The sequence below is a fragment of the Temnothorax nylanderi genome, unplaced genomic scaffold (genome assembly GCF_030848795.1).
Source record: "Temnothorax nylanderi isolate EJ_2023f unplaced genomic scaffold, tnyl_v1.0 TNYL_tig0546_pilon, whole genome shotgun sequence".
In the NCBI taxonomy this organism is placed as follows: Eukaryota; Metazoa; Arthropoda; class Insecta; order Hymenoptera; family Formicidae; genus Temnothorax; species Temnothorax nylanderi.
In genome coordinates this window covers 36,619-62,072 of record NW_027249608.1, presented here as the reverse complement: position 1 = coordinate 62,072, position 25,454 = coordinate 36,619, and the positions used below count along the sequence as shown (strand labels likewise).

Here is a 25,454-nt window from a genome sequence, read left to right as displayed (position 1 = left end):
ACGGGTGGCGGACTTCGGTCCGGATGGCGTCCCAGGGGTCGGGGGCGGCCTTCGGGGCTCCTGGTGGGTGTCCCTGATACGGGTTTGGCGAGCCCGGGAAACCCGAGCTCTGGCAGGCTGGGCTCGTGAGGCCAGGAAGCCAACCAGCGTAGGAGAAGGAAAACTCCGAATTAAAACTAAAATACTTTGGGGGCCGGGGTCTGGGATTTAGGTCGCGGACTCGGGTTCCCTGCCCTTATGGAAGGGCGCGGTGAGAGGGGGGGCTCCGCCTCCCTGGCGGCGGGCCTGACTGGTGCCGGGGCGCTCCCCGACGGCCGTAGTTCCTGGGTGGCAAGGCCCGACTGGTTGCCACGGCGTTCCCCGATGGTTCGTCGCCGTGGGGTGGCGGTTGCTCCCTCTTCTCCACCGCCTGGGGGATGGCGCGTGGTTCGGGCTCACCACGCGTCACTGCTGACCTTGACTGGTTGCCTTAGGCGATCCCCGATGGATCAGCAACTCCAGAGTGGGGGGGTGACGGACTGGAGCTGGTCCCCCCTGGCCGTCACTTGTTGGATTTTGTCTGGTGAGACGGGGGGTGGTTTTGCCCCCCAGGGGGGGCCTCATGGGGGCCGGCGTGGGGAGGATTATGGATGTGATCAATGCGTTTCCCGGGTCCTCCCCTACATAGCGCCTAGGAGGGACTGATGGGGGTTTTAGCCGGTAGGCTATGCGTGACGTCGCTTTGGCGATACGCGCGCGTAGAATCCGGCACAACCCCGCCTCGGGCCCGAGGGGCGGGGAGTCTTTTGAAGATTTCCCCATCTAAAAAAAAGGGCAATCTGGTTTACCGACCGCGGAACATAAGATCGAATCACAAATCGGGCGGAGAATGAAGAGAAATTGAATTTTACCATTCTAATATAGTGTAAAATTTAATTATGTGATATAAAATAAGTACTTAATAATACAGATAATAATAATAATAATAACCTGACCTTGCAGCCGCGCGCTTCGGAGAGACAGCCGGCAGCGATGGAGAGGCCGCGAGGAGAGCGCCAGTGTACAAAGATACCAACCGAGCGACCGGAGGTAATGCCGATATTCGATGGCTGGGAGAGCCCAGGCAGTAGCAGAGGCCCAGCCATACGCTGGTCACGAAATATCCGACATCCGATAAAAAGGCGGCGCGTAAAGCGTGTCCGGGTTCAATTGAGACATGCACTCGCTAATTATATTACTCAGAATAGCGCTCGTATTTACGGATTAGTCGAGCCATTCAAGCCATCAGCTTCACGGTGTCGGGTAGATTATAAGTTTAATCATTAGATTAAAATAAGGTAAAAAGCTTACAGTGCCATCATCATGTTTTCACAGGCCGATTCAGGTCTTGTTTCCGTTTTATCGGGTTACGTAGGTTCTAAGTGCCTGTTACGTTAAATAAACCCGCGCGAACCGGCACGTGCGAAGTGTGTGAGCAATGAGTAAACCACACACAATCTCCAGGAAGAGACGACGTAAACGCCTCCGGGAAGATCTAGTACGCGCTCCGAGTAGGTCGGCGTCAACTAACGATAACGCGTACAAGAACTAGTTACCTAGGGCTCATCTTCGGGACGAGGCGGTGAAAACGTCTTCAAAAAGACCTAGTACACGCTCCGAGTAGGTCGGCGTCAACGGGCGATAACGCGTACGAAAACTAGCTACGTAGAGCTCGTCTTCGGGACGAGGCGGCGGAAATGTCTTCGAGAAGACCTAGTACACGTTCCGAGTAGGTCGGCGTCAAAGGATAATAACGCGCGCGAGAAATAGCGCGAGAAATAGAGGTTAAAAACGCGTTATAAATTAAGAGATAACGATGGAGCCATAACGAAACCGTTATTTATTTGAGGAATTAAGGGGATTCTATGGTTAGGGTTAAGCAAACCCCCCCCTTAGGAGGGGGGTAATAGCCTATATTGTAGTGTTTGACGAGAGGAGTTGAGTGGTGGTAGTCTCCCTTGTTAACTCCCACCCGTTTGATCCCTAGGGGGGAAAATGTAAAATAGTTTATAAAATAGGTATTTATGCATAAAAGGGGCCTCCTCTCCGATTTTAATGACCTTGACATATGTTGTCACTCTTAGGTTTACTCACACAATGGGGGGGTGCAGGGGGAGCAAAGCCCCCCCTGCCCACCCATCAATCCAACCCACACCGCAGGTGCATGGGGGGTGCGTGGGGGCGAAGCCCCCCCCGCCCACGCTTAAAGCGAAATACATTTTTTAAACTATTTTACATTTTCCCCCCTAGGGGTCCAACGGGTGGGAGTTAACAAGGGAGACTACCACCACTCAACTCCTCTCGTCAAGCACTACAATGGGTGCGTTCCACTTATCGTCCGCAACGACTACGACCACGACCGCGATATTTGCCGTTTCATTAACTTGTGGGCGCTACGAGCGAAATCTTAAGTGGAATGAGTTTTGTGTAGTGAGATGGATGCCAAGATGAATGCCATCAGGATAATAGTGCTGCGCTACAGAAATTGTGACACAAGTGAAGATTTATCAAGTTCTGATGAAGAATGGAAAGTGTTGTTATATAAAAGAGAAAAGCGTAAACATCGTCCACGAATTCAAAATTATATTGATCATGTTGTGGTTAGTTACATGGGATACGATTTCAAGAGTCATTTTAGGTTAGTAAATAAACATACGTTTTATTTTATTTTATAATATATTATATTATAAAAAATATTATTTGTACGTGTAAGCATGTGTGGATAATTGGAAATAAAGTTATGTATAATAAATATATTATAAAATATATATTTATTTTACATAACTTTATTTCCAATTATCCACACATGCTTACACATACAAATTGTTGATATTAACATTTTTTTTTGTTTATAGAATGTCAAAAGCGACTTTTCAATATCTGTTAGAAATGCTGAGACCATATTTGACCAGAAAAACAAAAGGATGTCCTATGATTCCAGCATCTCATCAATTAATGATAGCTATTTGGAAAATGGCAACTATGGACTCTTACAGGTACAATATAAATTTTCAAAATAATGCAATGAATAATTGTTAATTTACAATAAAAAATATTTAATAAATTTCTTTTTTAAAGATCTGTTTGCGATAGATTCAATGTTGGAAGAGCAACTGCTGTTCGAGCTGTGCGAAGGGTTACCGGTGCACTTTTTTTAAATTCGTCAACATTTATTAAGTGGCCTACTGGTGATTGTGCTATAAGGGTTATGCAAGGATTTAAAGAAAGCAGTGGATTTCAAAATACCATTGGGGCCATTGATGGTACCCACATTCGAATTGATGCACCAAAAGAAAACCATGTCGATTACATCAACCGTAAAGGATTCCATTCGATACAGTTACAGGTAATAAGAATTAAATCTGTTGATCACAAATACAATTTTTTAGAAATGTTTCATTATGTACGTTTGTATTTATTTACAGTTAGTGTGTGATCACAGAACTTTGATCACACACTGTTATGCTGGGCATCCTGGATCAGTTCATGATCAACGAGTTTTTCGCCAATCTGAGGTAGCAAACTATTTAAACGATAAAGAGAAATTCCCAGCAGACAGTCATTTATTGGGAGATGCGGCATACGAGATTCATCAACACTTATTGAGTCCCTTTAGAGACAATGGACACCTAACAGAGGCACAAAACAATTATAATTATCGCATGTCTGTAGCCAGAGTTACAGTTGAGAGGTGCATCGGTTTATTGAAAGGGCGCATGAGAAGTCTATTGCACTGTTTGCCTATGTCAAGAGTGGACTTAATAGCGGAATATGTGATAGCTTGTTGCGTAGTCCATAATATCTGTACATTAAGAAGTGATGACATCGAAGTTATCATCATACCCCCAGCCTTACAAGAATGCAACAGAACTGAAGAAAATTTGCAAAGAAGACAGAATGCTGGCGGAGTTGCCAAAAAAATTTGATTATGCACACTTTATTATAAGATTAAAAAATCATTATTGTTAGTTTTTGTATATATGAATTTTTTAAATAATACATGTACTTTTCTTACTATGTACTAAATAAAAATGTCATTAAATATTAAAACATTACTTGAAAGTTTGAAACAAATGTTTTATTGTTCTTTATTTAATTTTAACCTTACAGTTTTTCAAATCTAATCTAATTATAAAAATGTAAGAAGATATACGAACTGTTTTGTTAATTTTAATTGCTTTAACGAGTGTGAAATGAACTTAAATATTGTAATACAACTTTGGATTGTAAATAACATATTACATAACTTAATATCGATATTCAATATATAACATGTTAATTTCATACAAAATAAAATGTTTTTCCCTCACAAAATAATTATTGCAATTGACTTAAAGTGTGAGGTATCACAAAACAAAACATTAAAAATAATACGAAAAATAACATAAGTAAAACGAACAGTCTTATTATTTGTACTACAATTTGAAAATAAACAAGAAAATGTTGCAATTTCTTACGTTAAGTATTACTTATTTCTCAACAAATTTATTCAAAACTGCAAGAAATTTCTCCTCCATTTCCAGTCTTTCTTCATGCCTTTTGGCTTTTGCTTTCTCTTGTTCAGTTTTTTGATGTAGCCTTCTTTTAAAGAGACTGCACACGTTTTCTTTTCCTTTCGATGTCTCTGTTCTTTTGCACATTTTCTGCTCACTTTCTGTTGATAGCTCTAAAAAAATTATTAAATATTTCAATAAAATTTAAATAGTTCAGATATTTATCATTTAAACTGAATAAATGCAGTGTGACAATTATAAAAATAATCAGATTTAAAACTAAAAAAATTATAATAAACCATTCATAAACTAATAATAATAAACTAATACTAATAATAATAATCATAAACTTACCAGATGTAGAATCTATATCGACAAATTCTGCAGCTTTTTCCTGCTTAATAGAAAGTCCCGTTGATGATGCAACAGCGATTGGAGAGCACCAAGCTCTTTTTGAAAACATTTCATCCATAACCTACAAAGAATATGTGTATTAGCAATAGAAGAAATAAAATGTTGAATAAATCTTTTTACTATATTTTTAATCCAGTTTACCTCATAAAACTGCCAAGGTCGCCTATCATTGCCCGATCGATTATTATGCTCTTTCGTGCTTTTGTATGTTTTTTTCAGGCTTCTTAGTTTTGCCGCACATTGTGGTCCTGTCATTGTATGTCCTTTTTCCACAAGAATTGCACTAATTTCTTCCCAGATCTTTTTATGTGAATATTTTCCGCTGCTAAACTTATCTTGTGTTTACGAGCTATGTATTTGGACTGTAAAAGAGAGGGAGAGAGCGATACTAACTGAGATGTATATGTTATTTATAGAATTGTTTAAACAGTTTTTCAAATAGGCGAGTGCGCACACTGCAGCACAAGTTATCAATACATAAAATTATACATAATTAAATACATATCATTAATAATATCACATAGATATACTCTGATAAGTTAAACAGGAAGTTCTTATTTAGATGAATAAGATTCAAGGACCATTTGATCTGATATATTTCTGGAATTTTAATTATAATTAATTGCAAAAGAAATGAATCAAATAAGTGAATTATCATTACATCTTATTTATAAGAAATTCAATGTTATCTTTGTGTCTTTTGAAGAATTATGTAAAAAAATTTTGAACAGTTACACTTTGATTACACCCTCTTACACCTTCTACACTCGACGACTTAGAATAAGCGTGCGAGATGAGCCAGCAACGGCTCTACACTTTTCAGTACACCTTTTACACTTTCTACACTCACATGTTAGATTTCAGCGTGCGAGACGAGCCAGCAGAGGCTCTACACTTTTAATACACTTTTAGCACTTCAGGTGCAGATTTTATTAAATTCATTAGATTTTTGATATTTTCAATTTATTCTTAATAATTATGTTTTACAGTAGAGAGAGAGGCCAAATGGAGTGATTCCAGGCCATATTACATTAACTTTATCATTTACAATACACATTGCGATAATTTCGTGAATTCAATTACACTTTATTACACTTTAATGTACTTGTTACACTTTTTGACGGCTTTCAGCCTATTTAGCTATTTGATAATGATTTTGATACTTTTACATGATTTCCTGTCGATTTTAAGATTAATTATTATAAGATTATGCGTGCAATAGTTTAAGTCGCGTTATACTTACCTTTGATACTTACCTTTACCTACACCGAATTTGGTGATTAGACGAGACGATTCCGCAACGATCCTGGGTACCTGAAAGAAAGAGAGAAATTAGAAATGGGTAAATTACCTGTGATTACTTACCTGGCGTTGTGATTCGTCATTGTGACTTTTTCAGAGTCACTCGGTGCAAATCGAGTGACCCTTTATTCGCTTGCGCGATTGATATCGGTGCAGCGGTGTGATTGGTTCACGCGCGAAAATCGAGCGATAGCCAACTCGCATCGTTGCACTCGAGTGTAGCATCTCAATAAGTGTAGGTGCCGAGTCATGTCAGCGACTCGGCGAAACCCAGTGCACTTTAGTGCAGGTGGATTCGTGCCGTCTACACCCTACAATACGAGCAGCCAATGCGATGGCTACGCGCCTAAAACGCAGACTCAGCGCATGCGTGAGTCTGAGGTGGGAGAACTCGACCCGTTCCTCCCGGACAGTCTTTCGCGAGCTTTCGGTGCGTCAACACGTAACACGGTTGCGCTTCAATAATCGAACCCGGAAATTTTATCCCGTTATCCGCTAGCGTCATTAGCGTGAATATTATTAGTTTAGAGACGAGGAGTGCGCGATACGGGAAATATTCCACGTCGGTTTAACCGAGATTAGCACAGAGCGGTAACGACGATGCGAGAACACTCGACGCAATTCCACGCGATCGAGCGAACGCGTCCGCATACACGGAGATTGCTGTACGACAAGTATTGATAAATTGTTATTTGTTTATAATAACGAAACGAACAGTTATTCGCGATCCCAGTGCATATCCTATCCGTATATCCGTAAAATACGCTTCGCTGAACAAGGGCGTGGCCGACAGCCTTGAACACGTCCGCGACGTAGAAGACGGCAGTCATCTTGCTGAAAGGAAGGACGGGGCAACGCAGTTAACATAGCTTTCTGTATTGATGCCTGAAAATACAGTGGCGACCGTAATTTCAGCCCAAGTAGTAAGTGGCTATAATTAAAGTTTTTATAGTTTCATTCGTCCTTCCGGTCACACCGAAACCATCCAGACTCCTAAGCAGAACAGCCGGTCCCCCGGTTTTCTGTCTGGGTTTTCCTTCCCATAGGGTGGCCGGGTCACGGAGCCAAAGCTCGTCCCTTACGGTCCCACCCGACCGGGCGGACTTTTTATAGAGGCCGCCTACCTTGCGAGTCCCCGGAGGGACTCCCCGGTTTCCGCCGGCCCGAAGACCGACGGAGATTACGGTACTGGTGTGCTCGGGTGCCTCGGGTGCGCAAGACCGGTAGTGGGGAAGGCTCCTAGGGACTCCTAAGAGCCCCCGGTGGCCTCCCCCACCCCCTGAGGAAAAACCTAACCTTTTTTTTACGTGGGGAAATCCTCATCTACTGGAATCCCTGACCCAAAGGTCAGGTTTCAACCAGTAGTCCCTCTCTAGTGTTGGAGAGGGAGGACTCCTTCACCCTCTGGGAGGAGTGAGGGGAGTGCCGGACTCTTACCGGCTAAAACCCCACGAGTGTCCATCTCTGCGTCAATGGAGGGCGCCCGGGAACTTATTATAATTGCGTCCGGAACGCCCTCCGATGCCAGGCCCAACTGGGCTCCTTCCTGTGAGCTTATTAAGCTCTTGGCTCCAGGAGCCATTTAAGTTTATCATGTGGCGGGATGTGGACACCACCCACCCCGCAACTTTTCCCTATGCTTTGCAGGGAGGTATGGTTCGACGTCTTGTTGTCTCCCACCGAAACGCCGAACCCCCCTTCCTCCTGGTCTCCCCCTCCCGTCAGAGGGGAAGATCGGAGGTGCGGTTGTGACCGGAACAACGAATGAAATCATAAAAAGTTAAATTATAGCCACTTACTACTTGGGCTGTGTTTACGGTCGCCACTGTATTTTTAGGCATCAATACAGAAAGCCTTGGTAACTGCGTTGCCCCGTCCTTCCTTCTCAGCAATATGGCTGTCGTTTCTACGTCGCGGACGTCCTCAAGGCCATCGGCCACGCCCTTGTTAAGCGAAGCGTAATCTACGTTTTCTCGGATAGGATGTTCACTGGGGTCGCGAATAAATATTTGTTTTGTTTATTATAAACAATAACAATTTATTAAAAAATAGATTGTACAGCAATCTCTCTTAGCGCGCGTGTTCGCTCGATCGCGTGGAATTACGTCGAGTTTTTCCCGAAACGCCGCTTTCTCGGTTAATGCGGATCTTAACGATCAATATAAGCGCAATAGGAATTTCCCGTATCACGCACTCACTGTCTCTAACAATAATTCAATCACGCTACTGACGCTAGCGGATAACGGGATAAGAACGCCTTTTTCGATTTGTATGACGCAACAGGTATGCACGTGTTAACGTCTCGAAAGTTCGCGACGGACTGTCCGGGAGGAACGGGTCGAGTTCTCCCACCTTAGACTCACGCATGCGCCGAGTCCTCATTTTAGGCGCGCAACCTTCGCATTGGCGGTACATACCTTAGGGTGTAGATGGTACGATTCCATCTGCACTTCGCTAGCCGAGTCGCTCTTGTGACTCGGCACCTTCTCATAAGATGCTACACTAAAGTGCAACGGCGTGACTTGGCTTTCGCGCTCGCGTGAACCAAACACGTCGTTGCACGCAAACTTCGCGCAAACGAACCAAAAGTCACTCGATTTACACCGAGTGACTCTCAACGTCACTACAGACGAATCCTATGAAACCAGGTAAGTATACAGGTAATTTTACCCATTTTTAATTCTCCTCTTTCTTTCAGGTACCCGGGATCGCTATGGAATCGTCTCATCTAATCACCGGAATCGGTGTAATAAAAGGTAAGTATAAAAGGTAAGTATAACGCGGCTTAATATTACCGCACGCATAATCATATAATAATGAATTCTTAAATCGACAGGGAATAATGTGATAGTATTGAAAACATGAATATAATTTCAAATTGGCTGAATGCCGTCTAAAAGTGTAGAAAGTTCACAAAAGTGTAATAAGGTGTAACTGAATATAATGAAAATCAATGCAATATGCAATGTTAAATAAATCTTTGCCTGGAATGACTCCATTTGGCTGTTCTCTTTTCCGTGAGATGTAACTGTAAATAATATCTATGAAATTCAATGAATTTAAAGAATCTGCACTCGGAGTGCTAAAAATGTATCAAAAGTGTAATCGCCGTGGCTGGCTTGTCTCGCACGCTTATTCTAAGACGTCGAGTGTAGAAAGTGTATAAGGTGTTGCACCTTTTGGTGACTTCGTCTCGCCCGCTGAAATCTAACATGCAGGTGTAAATGGTGTAGAAAGTGTTGCACCTTTCGGTGACTTCGTCTCGCCCGCTGAAATCCATCATGCAGGTGTAAAAGGTGTCAAAAGTGTTATTAAAGTGTAGGGCCTTCATCGGCTCGTCTCGCACGCTGAAATTAACATGCAAGTGTAGAAAGTGTCAAAAGTGTAAACAAAGGTGTAGAGCCTTCGCTGGCTCGTCTCGCACGCTGATTCTAAGAAACAGGTGTAGGTGGTGTGTAAAAGTGTAATTAAAGTGTAATCGCTTGAAATGCGTTAAATTATGTGAACCTTCGTTAAGTACTCAGGAATATGTCCCGCTCGTTGTTAATGTAATATTATAAATAAAATTAATTAAAGAATATGTCGAATTATCGACACTGGCTGGAATTATCGCAATTGAATAAAACTAAACGTTTAATGAATATAAAATAATTAGTGTGACTCGGCTGTCACTCGCGGATCACTCGTGGATCGACTCCCGCTCCTAATATTAATAGGTAAAGTGTAAATAATGCGAAAAGTGTAAGTATTATTCCGTGTCTGGGAAACTTGTAAATAACGGAAAAAATATGATGAATGTAACAATAATGTATTCTTTAAGCTTTATGGTGAATGTTTTACGGCAAACAATATGGTTCTGACTCTACTTTGTAAGAATATACCAATAATAATATGCAGATTACTGCAATGGCAAATAGAATAAAAATGAATGTTAATATAATTATTTTGAATTTATCTGAGTTCATTTCAATGAATGTAATTATGTAATTTTCGTGCTTGTCACTCTGACAATTATCTGGGATTTGAGGAATCTTTACAGGTAAGTATGTTGTATGTAGGGGAGACCGGGGCCTAACCGTCGCCGGGGTTGAACCGTCAAATCAAATATCTCGGAACCTGTATATTGTGCGAACTCGCTATTAACGTTGTAAACGCTGCTTATGGTACCCATGTGACCAACGGAGTTTCGGCAGGTTATCTGCCGTGTTATGATTTTTACGAGGGCAAACGTGTTTTCGGAAGGTGAAAGTGAAATTTTCTGCGCGTGGAAATTTTGTAATATCTGCAATAATATTTGCTCTCCAAATCTCAAAGTACGTGATTATAAAGAGTAATGCATGCTGAACACGAATCCAGTGTAGTTTTTTCATTATCGTTGATGTCTAATATTTCGTGGGCGATCAAACCTGAAACTTGTGCTTGGGGCTTATCCGTCAGTAAGCACCCGGGGTTTATCCGTCAGTCTCGTCACTGTGGCGCGCCGGGCGCACGACTTCGGCTCACGGCGATTTCAGGTTATGTTTCCCTCGAGCGTGATTCTGTCTTCCCGTTCCCTTGCACGTGCGTCAGTTTGTATAGGAGGGAAATGGTACGCACGTATCGTCGCAAAACGGGTGTTTTGGCCGACCGAAAAGATGGCGGACCGTTGTTTTCGAGATCGCTCGCGCTCACGGCACGTCGGCGAGGTACGGCGAGGCACGGCACGGCTCTGAGATCCCGTGATTTCCGCGCGAGAGTTGACATGCCGCGCGCGTGGTAGATCGTCCCGACTCCCGGCCGCGGTAAATCGTCGTTGTTGGTCGTTGTGTCAGTGACAGTCGCGCGTGCGACCGCATCGTCCAGCGTTCGGCCCATCGTCTCGGCGTCATTGTCGCCGCCGTTGTAGTGGTGGTGGTGTCGGTGGTGGTCATCGTCGTCGTCGTCGTCGTCGTGGTGGTGGTGGTCGTGGCCGTCGTCGTCGTCGTCGTCGTCGTCGTCGTTGCTCCGTACAAAGCGACGTAAATCACAGAATCCCTGGGTCCTGACGGAGCGATTCCGACGACGTGTCGTCGTCGGCGCGTCGAGGAATCGGCGCGAGGACGCCGTCGATTCCCGTCGACAAGGAGCAACTCAAGAAGGCAGTTCTTGCGGTGAGAAAAGATAAAATAAAAAAATGCCACACAAACAGAACCGCAGCCTTCGACGAGCAGTGGGCGTAAATCAAAATCAAGGAAGCAGCAGCGATCGGATTCTGACGAAGACTTGGATAATACGTGCTGCGTGTGCTCAAAGAAGTTGACAATAAACAGAGCATATGGGAAACAGTGCATTGCGTGCGAGCGTAGGGCACACAACACATGCGTGCGCTTGTCAGGATCTGTATTCACGTGCCTAAAATGTTTTATGGAATAGGTAAAACAATTATTTTTTAATAAATTTTTATATTTTTCTCTTAAAAAACAATTATTAAAATGTATCCTATCATTTTTCAGGATTAGATGTATGTATATGTATTGAAAATGCAGTGTGACGGATAAACCCCGGGGGGGTGACGGTTAAACCCCGGCATTTTTGAGATTTCAATTTTTCCACCGTTGTCGTTTTTGCTCTATACCGGTTAAACAAAGCGACGTAGATAAAAATTTCCTATATAAATTTTGTAGCTAAAGGTTCACTCTTTACAGTGGTATACCACATTTAACTAAAATTATTTATTTTCTTGTTAAAAATCAGCACCGAAAAAAAACTGACGGTTAGGCCCCGGTCTCCCCTATGTATTTAGTGTAAATGTCTTTTACAAACTTAATCTTATATATGTATATATACGACGCATTGGCTTTTAGCCTTACTCTTAAACTCGTAATAAAACAACTCTGTTTTGAAATAATAAAACTTCTGCACTTCGCGTGCTCCTATCTCTTTAAAACTTGTTAATAAAAATAAAAATCCTGACTGTTCGTCAGTGTGCGCTCAGCGCTAATAAATCTCTATCTCTCAATAAAATTGTTCTTAAACTTATCTCATCTGAGTACATTAAATAAAAGGTATTATAGTTGCGTGTACACCTGCTGGTGCACCTGGTCTACACCTTGGATCGGTGTGCCGTCGTCGTTTGATTGCAGCTCTTGCCGCACCTCCTCCTCTGCTTGGAATATTTGGCTCCCCGGGGACGTGCTCACCACGAATGGCGTTTCTCTCGTCGCCCACAGCCTCTGGATCTCCTCGTGTGTCACTGCTCGTCGGTCATGCTCGGCAGCGTCCTGGATCTGCGTCAGGTTCGCCTGAGACCCTTCTGATCGCTCCTCGATCGGCTGATGCACCTGGCTCGGCTGCACCTCCTGCTCCTCCTGCACCTCGCTCGTGTTCTCGGGGTCGTGGGACATAGTCTGCGTCTCCACGAACGATTCCCGGCTTAAATCGGAAACGGGTGTTTTGACATTCGGTTCCACGGTTCTGCTCGTACCGCTGGAGAGAGCGGTTTTCTCTCCCCAAAACTTTGGAGAGGCCGGCTGAGCTTACAATAATGACCCGCCTGAATAATCTATTTGGAGCGGGTCTCGTTCCCCGTTCCCGGTCAACCGTGATGCTTCTCCCGAGGGAGAGAGCGGGCCTTAAAAGGCCCACAGCCAAAATCACGGTTGAGGGAGAGGATCCGCAGGTAGGGGAGGATCTATCTCCCCGCGTCAGATTCTCTCCGCCTCCTCTTTGGCGGACATCACCTGGCCGCAGAAGGCCAGGAATGCCCGCCACTTCGTCTCATCCCTGACCATAGCCGCCACTATGGCCGGGAGGGAGAGGTCGTTGCCGACCTCCCCCCAGTAGGACACGGCGCTGTTCTGCCCACGCTGGACATCCCTCCAGCGTGTGCTGCGCCGTGTCCCTCTCCTCGTCGCAGTGATGGCATCTGGTTGTATCCTCCTTCTCGATGCGGCACAGGTACACACCGAAACACCCATGTCCGGTGAGCACCTGTACCGCGTGGAACGACAACCCGTATCTCCGACTGTCCAACCATTCGGTCAGACAGGGTCGGATGGCGTTGACGGTCCTTTGTCCAAACTCCGCGTTGGCGAGATACTCCCGCCAACGCTCGATGAGGACCGTCCTCTCTTGGAGCCTGATTTGCTGACGAGCCCTGGGCGGGATTGGTATTCTCCCAGCTTGCAGCTCCCTTGTACGCCTATGTACTTCAGCGTACTGTCGAGCCGCAAGCTCTAATGGGGGAAGACCCGCCAGGGCCGTCGCCGCCGCGTGCGAAACCGTGTTGTACGCTCGTGACACTCGTAGGGCTATGGGCCGCTGTATACGGCGCAACTGCGCCTGAATGCGGCGCGAGCCCCCCGCTGCTGACGCCCAAACTGGGGCGCCGTAGAGCGTCACGGCGTTCACGGTTCCGGCGTAGAAACGGCGAGCACGACCGCTCGCCCCCCCAGATTCGGCATTAGCCTGGCCAAGCTATTGGCCACGCCTATAGCTCTGGGGGTTAGGCGAGCGAAGTGCTCGCCAAAGCCCCAAGTGCCATCCAACCAGAGGCCCAGTACTTTCATACTGGCCTCCACGGGGACACGGGTTCCCTCAACTACTATGTGGGCCGCGGGTGGACTCCCCATCGACTTGTCGTAAAAGAAGACGGCTTGCGTCTTCTGGGGAGCCACCCTTAGGCCCACTTCCCGCAAAGCGGATACAACCTGCCTCACTGCGACGTTAGCCAGCGCGATGGCCTCCTCCCAGTTGGCGCCCTCTACTCCCAGGAATGTGTCATCGGCAAAACCGTTCAGCCAACATCCTGGGAGGAGGGCGACCCGGAGTACAAAGTCGTACCCTAGGCTCCATAGGAGCGGGCCGAACACCGACCCCTGCGGAACCCCCCGCACGACCAGCCTGACCCTGATGATTCCATCTTGGTCCGTATAGGCCAATTGCCTGTCCCGGAGATAGTCGTATATTACGGTTATTAGATACGGAGGGATACATTTAGTGGTCATACTGAAAGAGACGGGCTTTCTCTCCGATTTCGATGAAATTAGGCTTATTTGACGCGTTTTTGCTAGAGCTCGGAATACCCGGGTATCCGAGTACCCGCCCGTTCGCCCGTTACCCGTTGTATACGGATCTGGACCGGTTCCGCGGGTACCCGGGTAATTCGGGTAGCGGGTACCCGTATCGATTCGGGTACCCGCTACCCGTGTCAATACGGGTACCCGTTATACCCGCGTCAGTACGGGTACCCGTATCGAGGCGGGTATAACAGCGTATGCTACAGATATCTGCGTATTACACGGAGACGCGTATACGCAAAATAATAAAATATAAATTCTCACACACTTCAAGAATATATTAAATATATGAAAGAATGCTTTTATTAACCCTCTGTTTTTTCGGTACCTTCTTAGTGCATACGTGAATCTGTCATGTCCAACGCTATTTTCCCTACCTTAAAGTATTTTAAAAAATCTAAAAAAATTTACAAAACATCTGTCTACATTATAGTTGACAATTTTATAATCTTTTGATAAACATTTGTTTATTTAATATTTGATTTTTAATGAACTTTTAATAATATTAGCAAAATTATTACTTACAAAAAAGATATTACGTCTAGTGCATACATGGGTCTGAGACGTCCGTGCGAGACTTGACTTGCTCGGTATTCGGCGATATATTGATCTTTCGTAACAGCTCTGGGTCCCTCTTGAGTCCCTTTTCTCACTTACTTTTTTAGAAATGGAGGCAGGCTTGCCAGTTTTACAGTTACGAGCAGATATTATTTTGGCTCGGACGCCGTAGACTCACGTACACGGAGGGTTAAATATGCATTACACATTATGTGGATAAATAGGTGGATAAATAGGTTTATGTGGATAAATAGTATATGTGTGTAATTATATTTAAAATTTCTATAAATTGCTTTACGTGTAATTTTATATATTTTTTTATTTTACATGCATATATATCTTTTTAAAACTAGTAATATAATTATGTATGATATAATACTATCATTATTTTATACAGGGTGCCCCGGGTTTTACCCGACAAACTGCGGGAGCATATTCTACAAGTGAAAATAAGAAAAAAATATTATATGAAGTTTGGCTAAAAATGCTTTATTATAAACAAAGTTATAAACAAATATTGAAACGGAACATGAAATAGGTAAAAATGATTCTCTGACCTCCTTTGACTTAAATTTGGCAAGATCGCCAAAGTTAACGCCTCTTGATTTTTACTTATGGGGAACTTTAATAACAATAAGAGTTATCAAAATAGGTAATAATTTTTACCTATTTCATGTTCCGTTTCAATAATTATTGAAGAATATGCTCCCGCAGTTTGTCGGGTAAAACCCGGGGCACCCTGTATAAAATAATGATAATATTATATCATATATAATTATATTACTAGTTTTAAAAAGATATATATGCATGTAAAATAAGAAAATATATAAAATTACACGTAAAGCAATTTATAGAAATTTCAAATATAATTACACACATATACCTATTTATCCACATAATGTGTAATGCATATTTAACCCTCCGTGTACGTGGGTCTACGGCGTCCGAGCCAAAATAATATCTGCTCGTAACTGTAAAACTGGCAAGCCTGCCGAATCTGGCAGAAAAAAGTGTCGCTCTGCCCCGCGAAGCGAGATATTAACTGTTAAAGTTGACGACTATCAGGTTATGAAACCTGTCATACCGACGCGATGTAGCGACTGTGACCATGCCCCGCTCTCTCCGCGGCTACATACGCATGTTCCGTAGACGCACAGAAAAGGACAGGATAGGTCACGTGACATCTGTCTGATTGGTAAGTAAGAAAAATAACATAATTCGAATGTTGATTCTCTTTTGTTTCCTCACACGCGACAAGCAGCGACAAGTTTTATTATGATTCACGAGGCAAAATGCAGCTGTACGAATTTTTGGCTGTAACACAACAAGGAGGAATTAATAAATTTTTTAATCGCAAATAATTTAATTAATGGTACAATACATTGTCCAAAGTGCAATAATGAATTAAAAGTAGCCAAAAAGCCTTGTACGAGAAAAATAAACATAAGAAATATGTGAAGAGACAATGTGGCTTCAAAGCAAGTGCAAAAGTTGACACATGGTTTAGTAATTGCAAATTAAGCTTAGAAACAGTATGTAGAATAACTACGTACTTTATTATGTTGAAACCTCCGCGACATCAGTTTTTATGTACAGAACTGCAACTTTCCGATCATTCGGTTGTTGATTGGATTTCTTTTTGCCGAGAAGTAAGTAGAATTTGATACATGAAATACATGAGATATATAAAAAGATGAAATATATATTTATGAAATGTATAATGTGGAAATTGCTATAGGTTTGCATATTTTGGGCTGAAAAATATTCAACAAAACTTGGAGGACTCAATAAAATTGTTGAAATTGACGAAGCCAAAATCGGCAAAAGAAAGTATAACTGTGGCCGAATAATCGAAGGAAAGTGGATCTTTGGTGGATACTAGCGTGAATAAAAAAAAGTATTTTTTGTGGCAGTTCCGGATCGCACAGAGAAAACACTTCTTAAAATTATTAAAGAGTGGATTTTACCTGGGACGACAATAATGTCAGATTGTTGGAGATCTTATAACTGTTTGAATAGTGAAGGTTTCCAACATTTGACAGTTAATCATTCTGTGAACTTTGTCGACCCAGATACCGGTTAGTACAGGCACTTTATAAATCATTTACATTGCAACATATGCATTCATATACACTACATTAAACTTAACATTATTTATTTGTATTTGTTCTATATTTAGGAGCCCACACTCAACATATCGAACGCGTTTGGAGAGAAGTGAGAGCGAATATCCCACGCTATGGTACGCGTACTCATCACTTAGCGGGATATTTAGCGGAATATCTTTTCAAACGCGTTCATAAATATGAAGAGCGTTTGCAAAGTTTTTTTTTGTGCAATTGCGGAATTATATCCACCAAAGATTTTCACCGATGTACCTGATGTCTCGGAGGCTGGACCATCTCACTCAATTTAAAGCTTAACCATGCTATTGCTAAACCATGTTTTAATTTTTGCACTTGCTTTGAAGTCACATTGTTTCCTTACATATTTCTTATGTTTACTTTTCTCATACAAGACTTTTCGACAACGAAATAGGAAGTTACTTCTGTTTATTTTTAATTCATTATTGCACTTCAAACAATGTATTTTACCATTAATTAAATTATTTGCGATTAAATTATTCACACTTTTTTATTTTTCCTTGGCCTCATGCGCATGCTCCGTGGCCGCACGTGCATGCAAAAGTGCGCGAATTTAAAGTGCTTTAAAAGTATTTAATTGTTTAAAGCGCGTCACTAACCAATTTCAAATGTCACTAACCTACATAGGTTAGATGACGCGCTTTAAAAGTGTTTAAGTGTTTAAAGCGCGTCAACTAACCTATGTAGGTTAGTGACGCGCTTTAAATAGTTAAATACAAACTATCTGCTTTAATGAAAATCACAACTTCAAAATAATACATTCAATTTTAATTATTTATTGGATTCATATTAATCTAACATTTCTCTATAGAAAACGCTGTAACTGTACACACTGTAGCTTTCAATGATGAATATATCTTACATAATATATCAAAGCACATGCATGGAGAGGTGCAGGGGAGTTTACATGCGTGAGCGCACGTGAGCGGGAGGGCTTTGCTCCTCTGCACCCCCCCCCCTTATGCATGTACTTTATAATTTCGCTTTATAACTTAGCATGTACTTTAAGTTATAAAGCGAGGTCCACGCTGCCTACCGGCGGAGGTGTGTGTGTGTGTGTGTGTGTGTGTGTGTGTGTGTGTGTGTGTGTGTGTGTGTGTGTGTGTGTGTGTGTGTGTGTGTGTGTGTGTGTGTGTGTGTGTGTGTGTGTGTGTGTGTGTGTGTGGGTGTGTGTGGGTGTGTGTGCATAACATCTACAATTTAATATAGTCAGGATAGTCAGGATAAATTAATAGATTTTATTAGTTTATCCTGACTATATTAAATTGTAGATGTTATGCATACACACACACGCGCGGGGGGGTGCAAGGGGGGCCTTTGGCCCCCTCTCCCGCACCCACCTCCGCCGGTAGGCAGCGTGGACCTCGCTTTACAACTTAAAGTACATGCTAAGTTGTAAAGCGAAATAATAAAGTACAAGCATGGGGGGGTGCAGAGGAGCTAAGCCGTTTCGTCCACGCATGTACTTTGATATATTATATAAGATATATTCATCATTGAAAGCTAACAATAAGTGATATGCATTATATAAGTATACATACGTTTCAAATTCGCGCACTTTTGCATGCGCGTGCAGCCACTGAGCATGCGCATATGGCCATAGGGTGTGTTCGTAATCGCTACATCTCGTCGGTATGACAGGAATCATAACCTGGGAGTCGTCAACTTTAACTGTTAATATCTCGCTTCGCGTGACAGAGCGACACTTTTTTCTGCCAGATTCGGTCGTTTTGTGCAAAAACGCGTCGAATAAGCCTAATTTCATCGAAATCGGAGAGGAAGCCCGTCTCCTTCAGTATTACCCATTTAGTTAAAACAAAACCACTTTTAATTGGCTTTACGGAATTGCAAAAATTTGGTCTAGAATTAAAGTACGCACAAATATGTAGAGGGCTAGATCGGTTTTAACTTCCAAAACGAAAAAAAAAATTAAAAATTTGGGCACATAGAGCTGTCACTGACGACAATATTTGGTTATACTAAAATACTGCAGTTTATATATACAAAATGAGAATCTAGCCCTCTAGGGAAAACATTGAAGAACAATATCGTGCAATTACAACTACGATAGAAGTCTAGAAAAAAAGTGTCATTGTTTTAACTTTTACACATGCAAATATACATGCGGAATGACAAGAAGAGCAGTATGGCGTGTAGCGAGAGATGGCGCAGCAATCGAAACAAGGACAGATGCCTCTTGTTAGACAAGGGCAGATATAGGCCGGTAATATAGAAAATGATAGAAAACGAATTAGAATGGAATTAAAAATGTTCGACATTATCGACATCGAGGAAGTTCGGCCTTCACTATAGGATCCCCTTAAAGGCGTTAGCCACGTCAAAGCTAACGCCCAGCAGCACCCTGCCGGCCTCCGACGCGGCTTTCGAGAGAGCCATGATGCGCAATATCGCATCCTCGGTGGATCTACCCTCTCGAAAACCGTACTGGTCCTCAAATAGATTAGGACCAGTCCGGGACAAATGCTAGACGATTCGGTCGGCGATGACTCTCTCAAAGAGTTTGCCGACCTCGTCCAGCAAGCAAATTGGCCTATACGCCGATGGTTGGTCGGCGGGTTTTCCGGGCTTGGGGAGAAGGACCAATCGCGCTGTCTTTCAAGCGTGGGGGAACCGGCCATTTTTTAGACACTTGGTAAACAACACTCTCAAGTGCTCGGCCAGCTCCCCCGTGGCCAAGGACCATGCTTTACTGGGAACTTCATCCGGACCCGGAGCCTTCCCAGCCTTAAGCCTCTTAGCGGCCTTTCTAAGCTCGTCCATGGACACACCGAGCTCCTCGTCCCACTCCACATCGGGTGGAGCGGGACCGCCGATCACCCTCTCCCCCGGATCGTCGGGGAAGAGGGTGTCAACCACCTCCTTAAGGAACTCGGGGTCCATGGACTCCGTTGCTGGGGGCGCCCAAGTCCTCAACTTGTTTAACACCATCTTATATGGGCGCCCCCACGGATCTTCCTCCAGGTCCTGCAGGAGTTCCTGCCACGACCTGTCCTTGGCCTGCTTTATTGCCCAGGAGTAGACCCGCTTGGCGGAGCGGTAATCTACTCCTGCCTCTTCCATACGTCGCGGGTGTAGGCGTTGGTCTCGCCTAGCCCGCAGCCAGCGACGTCTTGAGTGGACGAAGGCTCGCCTTAGCTCGGTTATTTCCTCCGTCCATCAATAAGCCGCCTTGCGTGGGTGTGGTCTAGAACGGGGCATGCTAGTGTCGCATGCCGCCGTTATTATATCCCGAATTCTATCGGCGACCTTATCCACGTCGTCTGAGATTGACAGGACATCATCCATCCACAACGAAGTGTGGATGGAGACCTGATGTAAGTCCCCGTCAATTTTCCGCACCGCCCAGCGAGGGAAACGGCGCTCCGTCTCCCTACGGCGGGCCTGGACCTCCGGGGAGGTGACCGGGAGGCTCATCTCTATAAATAGATGGTCTGACAGAGACTCAACCTCCTCGGCCACTCTCCATCCCTTCACCCTGCGGGCCAGGGGGGGTTGCCCACGTCAAATCGACGATGGACCCCCCCCCCCTGTTGCCTAACGCAGGTCTGAACACCCCCGGAGTTTAGTCGGACGAGTCCCAGGCCCGCCGCCCAGTGCTCGAGGATCCTGCCCCTCCTGTCCGTGACCGGAGAGCCCTACAACGCCGACTTGGCGTTGAAATCCCCGGCCACTATAACCTGCCTGGGCAGGATCCTCTTCAGGCAGACCCTTAGTTCCTCCAGCACTCTCTTGAACTCGACCACGTCCACGTTGGGGGATATGTACAGCCCGGCAACATGGACGCGGTCCCATTTCACTATCACAAACCCGTCACCCGCCTCTACTCGAGAGCAGGAAACGGGCTCGTCCGTTCTCCTCCATGTGATTGCCACCAAGCCGCACCGGCTGCCCGTGGAACCGGGTGCTAGAGGCTCCGTTACATCGTCGAACCCTGAGTGCAGCGGCGGTGACTGCCAGCCAACCGGAGAGACGTCTACAGCAGCGGAGGAACAGGGCATGGCGGAGCCGTCGATCGAGACTGCTGAAAGGGCCAATAGAGACACGGCAGTGCAGGACTGCAGCTTTGAGAGCATCTCGAGCGAGCAGATATTACAAACTATTCCCGAGGCGGTGGCGGAGGCCATAATACTGTCCGAGGGGATTCAGCCCGCTGGACACGGCGAGGCGTACGTAGCAGATCAGCCCGCTGAACACGGCGAGGCGTACGAGATAAAGAGCAACCAACTAGGAGCGAGAGACAAGATTACCGAGGGTCCGATCAACGAGGACCAATCACAGGCCACGGAGACCCAAACCCGTGCGCAATAAATATTGTTGTGCCTCAAGGATGGGATGTGCCGGCACAAGGTTCTTTTGTATAAATGACTATGTATAAATGAGTGAAATATATTTCCCCTTTACAAGTTTAAAGCGGTTTCCCCTTTGCTAATCCCGGTACTCGCGTAACAGAAAATACTTTCGTATAAGACGCACGTTTCTCGTATCGTTACTAGCTGACGACTGACTCGTTGGAAAGGCGGGCTCTTTATCCGCTCGGTGTTGCTGACTTCGTTGTCAGCGTTTTTGGCACCGTGGTCAAATGTCCGGGATGACCATATTTAGTCATTCCCGAAACTTGGGCAGGTCTTCGCGTCAGCGTTCCTCGTCGCTAGGGTCAAGTTACCGATAGGAGGCAACTCGGAGTTGCCAAGTGCAATACTTAATCTATAATTCGTTGTGCGCTCACAACAATATTCTTATTTCTTATTGGACACTAAAAAGTTTTATCGAGTTACGAGACCGATAGGCTAAAAATTTTATTTCTTTTATTTTGTTGATTGCAATTAAGCATATATAGAGTGGTTTTAGTACCTTACATTATTTCCACGACACCCTGTGTCAGCGAACGCCAAAGAAGCGCGAATTACTTTATTTTATTCTACGTACTGGCATGTAAGAAGGTACACGACGAAATATACAACATTAAACGAAAAACAGATATACATGCCCACAAATCATATCCCACCAATCCCAGAACGAGCGTTAGTTCGAGTCTCAGCATAAGAGTAAAGATACACGGAAAGGAGCCAATCACAGGCCAGCATTGACAAATAGTCACATTGAACGTTTTAAATACACAGAGATGGATTCAGAGAGAATAACATCATTAATTCTAACAGCAATATTCATTTTGTTTTCAATCCTCATTCTATACAGTTTATACGCGATTTATTCGATAAAAGCCACACGATGAAGTTCAAGGAGTATTTAGTAGTAACGGCTATCATATTCATTCCTCTGATCCTATCATTTCCAGACACACAAACCATTTTGACAATCTACACACTATACACGTTATACATAATATTATTTAGCGTAAAAGTCGAACCGCGAGTGGTTCTCGATTAACCAGCATGTTTTGCATGATTCCTGCCAAAGAGCATTCCCGAGGACCAGTGACGTCCATGCGAGCGAGTTTTATATTCATCTATTAATTTTGAGCAGTTTTGACAGTTCCGACGAAATGTCGCATATCGACGACCAATGGGACGCATCCCAGTCGATTTTACACAGAATTATGTTATTTTCAGTTGATTTGATAATTTCAGACACTTTCGATATACCGCGAGCCAATAGGATTGATTCCTGGCAATTTGATATAGTTTTACACATTTTCAGTTTGATTTATGATTTTGCAAGGCATTCAGCCAATAACAGCGCGTTGCGCGAACATTTCAGATAAGCGCGTGAAATTGACCAATGAGAAGCGAGCACGGCTCGAAACAGCGAGATCTTAAGAATAGCGCGTGTTTTACATTGTGTAACTTTATTTTATGTTTTTCCCTGTCGAAACAATTACGATTAGTGATTTATTATTGTATGCGATACATATATTATACTTACCGTTCGGATACTTACCGACGACACTTTCCAGTCCATTGATTGGGCGAGACGATCCCACGAAGACGGGTACCTGAAAGAAAAGGAGAATTAATAAAATGATTCTAGTAAATAGATACTTACCTGGCTACAGCGGGGAACGTCGCAATGACCATGTTCGGTCACTCGGAAACGTTCCGAGTGACTTGTCGCGAACTTGCACATCGTGCGAATTGCGACGGCTGGCATTGGTTGCCGCATCGCGAGCGTCGAAGCGAGAACCCTTGTCCGCCGTCCAATCAGGAATCAGTATCTCACATCATTGGAGAGCTGAGCCAGCAGAACGGCTCAGTGAGATCTTATTTGTTCAACGACGAGGGGATCGTGTCGCTCTCCGCCAATCAGCGACACAACCGACCAATCGCGTCAGCGCGCGTCGTAGCACAACACCGTTCGCGCCTAAATCGGCAGCTCTACGCCTGCGCGTGCCCCAAAGTGGGAGAACGAGACCCATTCCTCCCGGACAGTTCTTCGCGAGACTTCGGCGCGCTAACACCTTTGGTTTACCGCAGTAACATCCGATCCCGTTGAACTTATCCCGTTGTCCGCTAGCGAAATTAGCGTGATTAATTCGAGTACGAGCGTGGTTGCGCGATAACGGGAAGCACCGAGCGTGACTCACGAGACGACGCCTAGTCATAGAAAGCTTTTAAGGCTCTGACAGACAGGACGCGTCAAGCGTCAAGCAGCGAGCAGCAAGCGCTGAACGCTAGCCTATGAGCATCGTCGCTATTCACACCGAAAGCGACAGCGTCAAGCGTCTATAATCTAAAAAATTTTGACAACAATTGATTAAACAAAATGAATAATTACGATAGATATTTAGAGCTTTATCAACGACGAAGATTACTACTATTAACGTTACTATATGTTTATCGTAAACGGCGTGGTAGAAGAAATAGACGTTATTGGGTGAGGCCTATATATATAATCCGTGAACAAATTAATCAAGGTGATGGCTACAATCTTATAAATGAAATGCGTCTTGGTGATCAAGATGCACATTTTCAATATTGTCGTATGAGTGTGGAAAAGTTTAATGCTCTACTACAACGAGTGCAACCGCTAATTGAAAAGCAAGTGACTAATTACAGGGAACCAATTTCTGCTAAGGATCGATTATATATAACTCTTCGGTAAGTCAGTGCTATGTTAGAACAACTTTATGTTAAGTCAATTTTATTATAAATCAACTTTATTATAAATCAACTTTATTATAAATCAACTTTATTATAAATCATATTAACTTGTTTAATTCTTCATTGATAGGTTCTTATCATCAGGAGACTTAATGAGCTCCGTGGCTTATGCGTATAGAGTGGGACAGAGTACGGTCTCAATGATTGTACAGGAAACCTGTGAAGCACTATGGAACGTGTTACAGGATGAATTATTTCAACCTTCTAGCGCCAACTGGACAAAAATTGCTGCTGAGTTTGAAGAACAGTGGAACTTTCCACATTGCATTGGCGCAATTGATGGTAAACACGTTGCAATCAAGGTAAATTGTGGACCGAGACACATCATAGATTTTATGTGCTATTTTATCTTTAATAATTAAGGTTTTTCAGTGTCCAGGTCATGCTGGCTCTACGTACTACAATTATAAAGGATTTCACAGTATTGTGCTCATGGCTATCGTCTCGGCCTCCTATAGATTCATGCTTGTTGATATTGGTGCGCAAGGCCGGCATAGTGATGGCGGAGTTTTTTTTTAATTCCGTAATGGGCCAAATGTTTTATCGGGATGAATTGAATGTGCCAGTGCCATCAGTATACTCCGTTGACAGACCACCTTTGCCATATATGCTTGTGGCTGATGAAGCATTTCAGCTGAATAAATTTACTTTGAGGCCATATCTTGGAAGAAATATAACTAAAGAACAGAAAATATTTAATTATCGTTTAAGTCGAGCTAGACGAGTGGTAGAAAATGCATTCGGCATCATGGCTGCAAGATTTCGAATTTGCCAAAAACCTATAATTACATCTGTTGAAACAGCAGAAAAAATTATAAAAGCAATTGTAGTGCTCCATAATTTTCTATTAACAGACCCTGGATATTGTTCTCCACAATTTTCTGACTCCATATCTGAAAATGCAAACATTATTGAAGGACAATGGCGACAAATGGAAACTTCCTCGACGTTCCTTAGGATAGGTCGTGCAGGCGGTCAAGCGCATTCGCGATATGCCGCAAATATTCACGAAGAATTTAAAAATTATTTTTTACATGAAGGTGCTGTTCCGTGGCAATGGAAATATCTGTGATAGTTGTAAATATTGTTAAAATGTGACACGCATTTATGTGTGTTGGGGGCGTGAGATCTATGACGATCTTTTGTTACATAGCAACGTACTTCAATTACCTAAGTTTTAGCTTAATTAAGTCATCTTACAGCTATCATGGAAGTCAGACGTATTCTCATATATGAATAAATAATCTACTTCTTTTTAATCAATTGGTGTTCTTATTTTATTACAGTATATACATTATGTGTACTGAATAATATATATATTTCATAAGAACAATATAAATGTGTTCTGCT

The 25,454-nt window shown here is 43.7% G+C and overlaps 3 protein-coding genes and 1 pseudogene across 3 annotated transcripts; 3 read left to right on the top strand and 1 right to left on the bottom strand.

Moving 5' to 3' along the window:
* Positions 1-2,845: 2,845 nt before the first annotated feature.
* Positions 2,846-3,973, top strand: LOC139783823 (putative nuclease HARBI1). Its single transcript, XM_071722979.1, has 3 exons — positions 2,846-3,014; positions 3,097-3,364; positions 3,444-3,973. Exons 1-3 carry the CDS (start codon positions 2,875-2,877, stop codon positions 3,942-3,944), a joined length of 909 nt encoding a protein of 302 aa, XP_071579080.1. The 5' UTR covers positions 2,846-2,874; the 3' UTR covers positions 3,945-3,973.
* Positions 3,974-4,487: 514 nt separating this feature from the next.
* LOC139783820 (uncharacterized) lies at positions 4,488-7,057 on the bottom strand. The gene is made up of 5 exons (XM_071722976.1): positions 6,992-7,057; positions 6,182-6,239; positions 5,067-5,260; positions 4,866-4,986; positions 4,488-4,684 (listed from the first exon to the last, which is right to left on the bottom strand). Exons 1-5 carry the CDS (start codon positions 7,055-7,057, stop codon positions 4,488-4,490), a joined length of 636 nt encoding a protein of 211 aa, XP_071579077.1.
* Positions 7,058-16,380: 9,323 nt separating this feature from the next.
* LOC139783818 (uncharacterized) lies at positions 16,381-17,203 on the top strand. Its single transcript, XM_071722975.1, is given in 4 exon segments — positions 16,381-16,470; positions 16,560-16,718; positions 16,779-16,899; positions 17,001-17,203. Coding segments are annotated over 4 exon segments (573 nt in total).
* A 7,009-nt stretch (positions 17,204-24,212) lies between these two features.
* Positions 24,213-25,176, top strand: LOC139783817 (uncharacterized; annotated as a pseudogene).
* The last annotated feature ends 278 nt before the right edge of the window (positions 25,177-25,454 follow it).